The sequence below is a fragment of the Periplaneta americana genome, chromosome 9, assembly GCF_040183065.1.
Source record: "Periplaneta americana isolate PAMFEO1 chromosome 9, P.americana_PAMFEO1_priV1, whole genome shotgun sequence".
NCBI lineage: Eukaryota > Metazoa > Arthropoda > Insecta > Blattodea > Blattidae > Periplaneta > Periplaneta americana.
In genome coordinates this window covers 159,764,265-159,775,817 of record NC_091125.1, presented here as the reverse complement: position 1 = coordinate 159,775,817, position 11,553 = coordinate 159,764,265, and the positions used below count along the sequence as shown (strand labels likewise).

General features: G+C 34.3%; 1 protein-coding gene across 1 annotated transcript in view; it reads right to left on the bottom strand.

Moving 5' to 3' along the window:
• Positions 1 to 6,415: 6,415 nt before the first annotated feature.
• The window catches only part of LOC138706664 (CD109 antigen-like), a 200,877-nt gene continuing 195,739 nt past the window's right edge, over positions 6,416 to 11,553 (bottom strand). The window contains exons 27-28 of the mRNA XM_069836220.1: positions 9,970 to 10,075; positions 6,416 to 6,844 (exon numbers count right to left, since the gene is read on the bottom strand). Coding sequence (XP_069692321.1) covers positions 6,654 to 6,844; positions 9,970 to 10,075 — 297 coding nt within the window. The 3' untranslated portion in view covers positions 6,416 to 6,653. The remainder of the gene's footprint in view (positions 6,845 to 9,969; positions 10,076 to 11,553) is intronic.

Sequence of the window (11,553 nt, the reverse complement as noted above, 5' to 3'; positions counted from 1 at the left end):
CAGTCTGCTGCCACTTAGCTATCCCCTCATCTAACCCATTCTAACTCTGTCACTGTTCTCGCTCCTATCCCTCATCTAACCCACTCCTATTGGTAGCTCAGGACGTGGAGAGTGGGTTAAGTCTAGGCACACTAGTTGCTAATGGTATGTATAGACCCATTGTGCTACCTCCAAATTTCTAGGTGGGCGAGTAATGGTCGACATATTTTGCTAGAAGCCCTCTATCAGGAACAATGCTTTTTAATCCTTGGCGCGATAGGCCATAAAGGGGTAAGACCGATCAGCTGACTGATTACCTCACGACTACATACCTGAACAGAGGAGAATTATCATCCAATCAGTACAGGGGTAACGTGTTCTCGACACTATTATCCCTCAGCCGTTATAGTGGAAGTAAATAACTGTGCAGATTTTAAGGTCCTATTCCTTGGATAGAACAAAAAATCCAAATACCATATTAGTCCCAAATTAATGCTTTTTGCAGAAAAACAAATTTGTCCCTAAATGACACTGTTCTATTTGATAAGTACCATTCGTACGATTCTGATTTTTACCCTTATCATTAGAGAAGCTGATAGGAAAGATTATTTACCTGTTTGCAGTTTTTCAATGAAATTGATTTTTTTTTTTAAATTTTACAAAGTAAATAGAAAGATCAACAAGTATAGTTATTTCCTGTCATTCACAAATCTGGCAGTCCTACTACAATGACTAAGGAACGGAACTCTATTGTTCAGATCGAATGCATGTGTCTTTTCGTACTGAGCCAGCGATGCGCTGTTGCCAAACAACTTTAGCTTATTTTTTTAATTAACCATGCACTTAATTATAAAACGCATAATAGTTTTTTTATCTATTTTAATCAATTTCCCCCTTAAATAGGGTGACAACGTCCTCTTTTGTCCGGACATGTCTTCCTTTTTAGGCCTTTGTCCGGGGTCCGGGCGGATTTTTAAAAAATCAAGAAATGCCCTCCTTTATAACTTGTGTGCCTGATATTTTGAAATTTTCAAATTTGACGCCTTTTTCAAGTAATTTGCCTGTAGGTGGCAGCAGCATCGACGGAATATACTCTTTGCCAACGATCATAACTCTCTTTGCTTACCAAGTAATATTAAATTCACATTTTGTGCGGTCTTTTTATGTATTTTGATAATAATTGTAGTTCTCTTGGCTTTCATATGTAGTTAACTGTAAAATCATTTTATATTATTAAGTTTTATTATAAGTACTAGCTGAAATCACCCGTCGTTGCCTGTGTTTTCCTTTCTGCTTCTATTTTTAATTAAACTGGTTGTTAGGCTTTTCGGAAATCTCGGAAATCCAACTACAGACAACTAAAACGAATTGTCTTTACTAAGCTTTCCTCATCCCTAAAATATGAATCTTTCTATAGCGTTCACGTACTTGAATTAATGAACTTCTTAGCCAAATGCCTGCCAGGGTTAACTCAATTTAATCACCTGTAGATCAGGCAGCGAAAAGAAAACATTTCGTCATATACCTTACGTTAAACTGTTTTTAATATATGTTTATTTGGTTTTGTTTATTTGTTTGTTTGATTATTTATCTATTTATTTATTTATCTAGGCCTATCTATCTGTTTATTTATATTCTGACGTAGTTAAGGCCATTAGGCCTTCTTCCACCGCCAGAAATACGAATAAAATAATAGAAAATCAAATTATAAACAAAGTAAAACCAAACGAAAATATATACAGGCTACAGTCACAGAACCTAGATTGTCTAGATTTTGACCTTCATGATGTATCAACAATCTTATTTCATGTCGTGTTATTTTTCCATGGCCTCATGGAAGTCGATGTTGAATACAACAGACAATAATAAAGAACAATTGACTGTATAAGATTAATATTATACATCAAAGTTTCATCGTATTTATTTTTACTTTTTATGTTTTTAATTAATTTAACGTCCATTTGTCCAATTTTAATGTAGCCTATGTTCTTCTCCTGGGTATGAAGGTTAAATGTGCAAACTTTGACAAATATCGGTCAAAGCGTGTAGATTTGTATAGAGTACATACATATATATACATACATAGCCACATTGACTTTTATATATAAGATGCTCTAATAAAATATCCTAGATATTGATATAATTTTAAGTATGATAGAAGCCTAAATCTGTACTGTACTGTAAATATTTTGTAAGAAAATAGATATTGACGTAGTTTGTAGTATAATATAGGCTTAAGCCTAAATTTAAGTACCTACATTTTCTGTCCTCTTTTTTCGAACAATGTCCTCCTTTTTTGAAGCTTTGTATCCTCTTTTGTTTTTGTGTGAATCTGGTCACCCTACCCTCAATCTGCACATTTATATACTTCCACTCTGTATTGAATATCCATGGTGTTTTTTTTTTTGAGAACAGCATGAAGAATATTGTCTAACATCAGGGCGGTTTCACTTGTGTAACATTCGTGTATGTTATTATCGGGTCGCTATCATCGACGACAGGTGGCGTGCTTTGAATTTAGCGCAAAGAAGACCGACAGGCCTTTAAGTTCTTCCGCGTGAATAACATTGTTTTCCAACAGTCAAAAGAAATACTTTTCTCACTACTTATATACGCTATAATGTCTTGAGGATATGTTACAGCTATGCTATTCCTATTCCTGTTCCTAGAGCACGTGTCAGCCACGCGAAAACATTGCGGCAATTTTTTTTTTCATCTCAACTATTACCCATCACACCGTGTCAGTAATACATAATTGTTGAAACAATCGATTTCGTAGAATACTCTTTTTGTGTTTTCAATTTTATTAATTTTTTGTCGGAGTAGAATATTTTTCCATATCTAGGTAAACAATTCTTTTCAACGTTGACATCATCTGTCATAGCACTATTTTTTTGTAGTGGATTTTGTTACTGTTTTCCTCATTTTTAAAGTAGCTATTAATAGTAATTTTGAGTACTTTGGACTGACTATTTTCGTACAGGCTTTTTCGCGTCCAACTGAAAGGAGAGCAGGCTTCATTATCGCTATAAATGCTTTGAGGTCTTGGTTCTCATGGGTGACACAGAGTAATAACTGAACACAATTAAAATTTTTAATAATGATAATTCACAAATCTACAGTAGTTGTTTTTCAAAATAAATGTTCATACTCTTCTATATAGTCTTGCAATGGTAGATGTTTCACTGAAAATTACTATTAAGTTATCCCAACCACTCTAGCTAAAATGAGAGTGAATGAATATTAGTTAGCCTTACAGTTATTTTCTTAAATTGACGCGCTACTGAGTTTTTGTAATTCCTACAATTTTCATTATATATTCTTGAAAATTTTACATCAGTTAGATACCGGTATTGCTTAAAATACAAATCCACAAATTTTTATCAGATTTTCATGTTGAAAAATATGCTTAGAAAATAATTATTTACGATACAAGTTCGTAAAGGTTCTCATTTTGGCACGAGTGTGTATCATGCAATATTATATATATATATATATATATATATATATATATATATATATATATATATATATATATATATCATCATCATCATCATCCTTCACGAATTAGGCCTCTGTAGACCTGTTTCGGCCCCATCCAGCAGTCTTCTAAAAGGTCTTCCTGGTCGACGATGTCCTCTAGGTTTATACTGCATCACAATTTTTGGGATTCTTGAATTTTCCATTCTTCTTACATGATCTAGCCAATTTAATTTGTATTGCTGATTTTTTCTTCTACTGACTCTACTTCTAATTGTTCTAAAATTTCTTCATTCCTTTTTCGGTCTAAAAGAGTATATCCTGCTGTCCTCCTCAAAAATTTCATTTCCGTTGCTTTGATTCTGTTCATGTCTTTTTTCTTTAATGTCCAAATCTCGCTTCCGTATAAAAGGGAGGGTAATGCTAGTGTATTATATATTTTTATTCTTGTAGATTTTTATATTAATTTAGCTTTTAATGTATTGTTTATTATTGCTAGAATTTGTGTAAATTTGGTAATTTTCTTGTTCACATCTTTTTCATTTTGATAAGATATTTCACAACCCAGGTAATCGAAATTTTGTACTTGTTCGAGGCATTGGTTATTGTGTATTATCTTACTTCTGACTGAGTCTTGTCCTAAAAATGCCATTACTTTTGATTTTTGTGCTGAAATTTCCATCCCAAAATCTTTTTATATTTTATTTAATGTATATAATCCTCTTTGTAAGCCTGTCCAGAGGCTAAAAGTGGCAGCCCCACTACTGGACTACCTAATGATAAGGCTAGTAACCTATCTTAGGGAAAATTACATTACTTTCAAGCCTCAAAAAGCAGAATAAGGATAGATTATACAGGAACATCATTTTACTTTTACTTCAATTTTTATTGTACCTGCGTTTTTTAATGTACTTCACTCCCATCCCTTCTACTAATGAAGTTCAACCGTCCTCCACACAGATCCAAGACCGCATATACAGTCATAGTAGCCGTACGGTCATAGTAAACAGTACGTTCCAAAAATATGTTCGCGTTTTGCAGTGACGAAAGAGCTTTCAATATTGCATCATTTTCCATTTGCCTACGTCGCATCCCGGTTTCCCCCACCTGCTTCTATTCGCCTCTCTGTAAATGCTAGTGGCTGGGCTGTCTTAGCTCTTTTCTAAGAACATTAATTTCTGTTAGGAATTGGACGTCTACGTAATATTATACCCATACAATTGTTTAAAATAACTTAAATAAAAGGGCCTCGTTAAGTAATTAACTGTAATGTGATTTCCTCCCTTTCTACGACGCTGCGACGTAACCACTTGGACGAACAGTAGATAGCATGTCTGAGTAATTTTATCTTCTCGGATCGGGCAGAAGTGAAGATTGAATTTACAGTACGTACAGAGTAGGTACAGCATTATTTCAACGTGAGTTACTGATACGAAGGACGAACCTGGTAATTGGAATAAGGTGTAATATTCTATAGTGCAATAATATACACAAAAGAACTGAAGCCTGTATCGAAATGAACGGCCACTATTTAAAAAAAAATGTGTTTAAATATCCATATTATGATTATTTTTCAATTTAACTTCATTCTCTATATTGTACGCTAATGTGCTGTAGACAGTACAATATACACTGCATAATGAATACGTCCGAATGGATAGCTCAATTCGTGAGTAAAAACACTTATTATCAATACAGTACTGTATTTTGATCAAACAAAAACCTATAATGAAAATTATCAAACTGAAAAACGCGATATTTTCTAGTTTACGTAAATGGATGAACTACTTTTCTTCCCTCCTACACCTAGTAAAGTGATTTGTTTGTATTTTACGCCAGTATCATCGAACTCCAGTCTTGGAAGGGGGTAGCAAACGGTTTTTTCCTTACTCCAAAGGTATATCCAGGTTAATATTGAAAATGTTAGTAAAAATAAAATTATGTCCCTGTATATATATATATATATATATATATATATATATATATATATATATATATGTCCGGCTTCACAGCGAGAAGGGTCGCCTTCCGGATCCTAGTTGCCATCTTCTTCTGTCCTCCCAATCACCGTCTTGTAACTCTCTCTGTGACATAGCATTATTAACTCCTTTAAGCCATGTATCTCGCGGTCGCCCTCTTCTTCTTCTCCCATTTGGAACCATTTCAAGATAGTTTTCGGCAGTCTTTCGTTTTCCATCCGCTGAACATGTCCGTACCAAATTAACTGTCTTCTTTGCATTTCTTCGATGACTGTTTTTTCTTTATGCACAAGTCTTCTAATATCTTCGTTCTTGACCCTTTGTATTAAACTTTTTTGTTTTAAATAACTCAAGGAATAACCCCTTGAAATTAATGACATTACTTACGGTTCACCCTGTATAAAATAATATAAACAGAATACATTTCTAGCTTAGAATAAAGACATCGCGATGAAATCTTCAATACAGTATTCCTCAAAAAGCCGTAGATTTTTTTGGCACCATATTTTAAAAAATGAAGGAAATGAAGTGAAATGGTTAGCCTAAAAATGTCCCGTTGAAGGCAAAGGCCTCCTCCTATACAGGGAGAGCTCTATTTGTCTCACGCGGTGAGCTACTCCGCGTAAGAGATGTTTACAACCTTGGAATTGCTCACTTGGTTCACATTCTGCACTGTTTGATATTGATCGCTTGTTTCTGTCGCACTGGTTTTAGTCGCTGTTCACTTGTCTTCTTAGGTTTTTCCAGTCTTCTCTATTTCTTGCTCTGCTTGACCAATGGCTTCCTACAAGTTCAGTGAAGAGGTCGGCCCATATTCTTCTTGGTCTTCCGCGTGATCTCTTGCCAATGCGGGGATCCCATAGAAATGAAGGAAATGAACAAAATTTACGAAAACTCAGTAGCACGTCCCCTTAATGAATAAATTTCGTTTGAACACATTGAATTAGGCTATATAGTCTGCCTTACGTAAGAGTATCACTATCATAGAGTTTACACAGTATGACTATTGACTATTTATATATATTAATACCACATCTCTTAATACCTATATAAACAGTAAACTAATTACAGTTAGAACTTAGAGTGGAAAAAAAATCATATGGGAGGAACAGTATTTCGGAATGTTCACACGCACTATATTTCTGTCTAGAAAGCCCACAGACATTTCTTTTCCCATTTTCTGTGACAGCGTTGGAAGTTGGTGTTGTCAGACTGTCATGTGATGTGTATATATCTCTGCAGGACTTGTAGTATGACCACAAAGGCGATTGTGATGAAAGCACTTGCTACAAACGTAGCCGTCCGATTATAGTAAGGGCAGTAGGGACACTGATACGACCCACACACTTCACAAATGTTCAGGATGTACAGAGGCGTCGAGTTCACTAGAATCATTATGAAGTTTTCTGGAACAAACAAGAAAAATTAATTCACTTAAAGCCCAGTTGTATAAGAGTCACTAACTATAGATTATTCTTAACTGAACATTAGTAAATAACTCAACAAGAGTAAAAACGGCCTACTGGTATATCCACACATTCTAAACACGCGACATGACCACATATGTTATAGTGTGTATAAATAAGCTTAACAAACAAAAAAGATGCACAGTGAGGTTAACATAAAAATTATCTTCGTACACAATCTACTCTTTACTGACATTAATTTGGAGTGATTTATTAAAGGATGCATTCAAGATTAATTTACAAAAATGTTAAACGAATTATCCTTGCACTAAAAACGGATGTTCTCTGAACCAAATGATCATATTTTAATTATTGGCAAGTAATAACAATTAAGAAACACATTAAAGGAATTATTCTTGCAGGAAATGAGTGCTGTATGGACCGAAATGATCGTATTTTAAGTATCTATATATAATTTGAACTGGTAATGGACATTACGGGAAAACGGCTGAACGGATTTCAATAACTGACCCCTCATTTTGAAGCTTGGAACCCGAAGTTTTTCAGAAAAATAGTAACTTTCAGTGAAGCGTTTGTTTTCCTACATAATTTTCCTATTTTCCAAAATCCATCTTTCTTCAGTTTTGAGAACTAATTGGATTTCAATATAAAACAAAACACACACTACAATAAACAATAGAATATTACACGAAGGCCATGACCTGCAGTATTGCTGACATATTTAGAGCTCAAATTCAATTGGTTATTAAAAACTTCAAGAATTACTAAAAATAATTTACAAGTCTGATTCTGCGGTGTGTAATTTTCTGAATAGAGTTGTGGTGTATTGGATATTAAAATATACAAAATTTGAGGTGGTTTGATGACATTATTACCATTAGAAATTAAATATTATTATAGTTAATGCCATGATGTGACTACTCTTCATTAATATTATACATATTAATGCTATATTGATGATATGAAAGTGAAACGTTTTGGGGTTATAGAATAGAGAATATCTTAAATTAGATCTTCATTTCTATAATTTACTGAGTGACGGCTATATAGTATATAACTATAAAACTTACGTAAGATAATAATATTGTTATTAAAAATCAAATATTTTTATAGTTATTAATCAAGTGAGGTTGGATCTTTTTCATATACTTAATGGCGGTGTGGTGTAGATATTTATATGCGTCATTCTCTTCGGTAATGGCTCGAGAGAGCGCAAAAATTACAGTTCCTGAGGAAAGACCAAAATGTATTACTTATTGATAAAATAAGAGGCCTAGAAAATGTTGTAGTCTCACGATCATTTCAGCAAGATCTCCTAGCAGGATAAAATGATTTTACCCTCTACATTTCAAGCTCTACATGCAGCAGCTATACCAAGATGATATGTTATTGTTCGAAAGCATAAGAAACCTGACATTTTTTTAAGTTTCACTTAGAATCCACAATGACCTGAAATAGCTATTGCTTTATTCCCACATAAAAAACCTACTGATCGTCCTGACATTGTTACTTGCGTTTTCGCGTTGAAACTCAAAACCTGAAGGTGGATGGATAGGTTCAAGAGAAAGTATTTGCCATAAAAAAACCATTCAGAGGAAGTATGTTTCATTATTACGGAAGGAAATAACTTTCAAAATGTCTGGTATTCTTTATTGAAAATAAATCTTAAAATTTTTATTAAAACGTCTAATGAACTTAGTTCGCAGCATTTGCTGCACAAGCCACTAGTCAGTAAATAACTCTAGGTTAGTTTTTACGTATGTTGTGTAAAACCAACTTATGAATATGTAAACTAAGTTTAGTACTAACTGATATTTGCAGTAAAATGCGTGGCAACATCACGAAACATGAATGAAATTCATGGGTAAAGCGAGTTGATTTTCAACTGTTTCGTCAATTAGAGAAAAGAAACAATCATCACCGCCTCCTGAATATACAGTACATCAATACGTGTGAGGAGGACCATGAGCATTGGATTCAAAGCGTGCTTTTGTGTTGTTTGTGGTTGTAAATGAGGACATAATCTTTGTTAAAGCTCTTTCGCTCCAAAGCACCTTTTTTATCAATAGTCTCTAGACACACACCTTTATCTCAAACAGCAGAAATAACTAATATGCTCTCTCAATTAATATCACTCAATAAAAGAATTGTATTCCAATGGATACCATCCCATTGTGGAATCCTGGGAAACGAGAATGCAGATACTTTAGCAAAGAAGGCCAGCACTGCTACTTACAGCCTTTTTTTTTTTTTTTTTTTCGTTGTTGGTAACTCTATAGCATCTATTAGATGCTTTATGGTTGTGCTAACAGATGGAGTTACTTGTCAACAATGTGATGCTGAAACGTGTGTTTAGGTTACTGCCCAGCGACAGTCCTGATGTATTTTTATATTTGTGATGATTGGTTAATTAATTTTAACCCGGCACACTCACAATCACACTCACATTCATACAAATTTCCTGACTCTAGACACCCAGGGAACTGTTCTTCTTCAAGAAAAATTCACCGAGAGCAGAGCCCGGGAATCGAACCCGGGACCTCCGGATCTGGCATGCTGACCAACAGACCACGGAGCCAGTCATTACTTACAGAACTGTTATTAAATCTACGTATTACTCTGTGAAAAAATTAATTAAATCTACATACTTAGATTTCAACAAAAAAAATTTGATAACACAATCTCAAGGGAAAAAATGGAACTCTCTGCATCATAATCCACAGTTAATTCCCGATTTACCACGCAAATAGTCTGTGGCTGCATTTAGATTAGCAACAGGCCATGACTGTTTGGCCAAACGCCTGCATAGAATTGGAATATATCAGTCCCCTAACTGCCCATTGTGCAACTCAAACCAAGAAATGGATTCGGAGCACCTCAAAATCTGTGCTTGAGTGGCTGGCCATGACAATATCTTTGAAAAATATTGGAGTGCAAGAGGTCAAATGACTTTGTCAAACGCCTGGCGTTAGAAAACAATAACATCATCATCATCATCATCATCATCATCATCATCATCATCATCATCATCATTTAGATTTTTACCTACTAGATTACTTACGCCAGAACTGTATAAAACAGTACCTTATAAAGAGCTTTGTTACCTTTAGCATGTGTCTCGTAAAGTTGAACTTGTCGGTACAGAGAGATGTTTGCCACAGGGTACCATCTTTTCACAGTGTGATTAAAACATGTCCACTCGCGTGTGATCTAGTGGTAAAAAAAATAAGATTATTAGTTGTACTCTACCTACAAAATCATCTGACAACGGAAGATAGTGACCTGGAAACACAATATTTAATTAAATCCATATCAAGTTGTTAGTTTAGACAAAGAATCTTCAGTTAGCTATTTTCTTTTCTTCTTTTTGCGTAGCTGTATTATTCAAATTATGAAAAATTTGTAAATTTGCAAAGAGAGGACGTAATTATGTTACATAGTGGCTTGACACAAGTTGATGTAAACAAGCAGTTTTACTATTTATTGTGTAAAATATACAGAGCTTTCATTTCAAAACTTACTAGTCTAAACAACTAATTATTCAGTACACATACATTGCCATCAAAAGAGGTAATTTTTACAGAAGAATAGTTTATAAATGACAATATATATATATATATATATATATATATATATATGATTTTGTATGTACTGAAACCTGGAGAATCCAAAAATGGAAAAGCAAGTACATGATGCCATTTAAAAAATAGTAAATAGTAAATATTTTAGGAGATGACAGTGTAGACTGTTCTGATTAAAAAGTTCATATAAACATGTGTTCAATTTTCAATGGGCGTGGAAGTACAGCTTTTTGAATGTTACACATAACTAGTGTTACAAGTGGCAACAAGGAAAGACAACATAGTGATTACATTTATTGCTTATTTAAATAGAATCGTTACATTTGAACAGTTCAATTCACTTTTCTTCCCTGTTCACAACAGTAAGTTGAGGTCGTCTTCTTCTTTTTATGAGGACAGCACTATATTCATAATGCGAGCGATCGATTCGTTCCATGTGTTTACTTTGTTTGTCTTTCATCCACCCCCACAGAAAAAAATAGACAGGAATAAGGCCTGGAGATCTTGGTGGCCAATACACGTGACCATCGCGACCGATCCATCGTTCGGGGAATGTGATATTTAGATTATGCGTCTCCTGACGGTTAAAATAAAGGCTGCTACCACAGTCTAGTATACACAGTCACAAAGCTCAATACGTAGTAAATATGCATCCATAGGTAGTTGCTAGCTACTAGGATCGCAAATATCGCCTCATTGTATACAATGCGAAATAGTACCTGCACAGTCTATTGTTCCTAGCATCCTCACAACTCAAGCTTCGTGATTGATACTAGACTGTGGTGCTACGTCATGCTGGAAGAACATGTCCATCCTTGTAGCCCAGGGAACTACAAACAGTTATACCCATGAGCTATTCCATCTCAAATCGACCGAAATATAGAGAAAATTGAACTTACAATTTCTAAATACAATGAAACTTTTTTATACGTAGAGAACTGTGATACATTGCTTTGTGCAAAGTTTGAGGCATCAGAACTTCATAGTGTTTAAATTAAAAATATTTAAATTTGTCGTATTTTCATAAAATTAGCAACTTTAAACTGTTGTAGCTCCGTAACCCTTTCACCCAATGATCAAAATCATGGTTTATTTCATGCTGAGAAA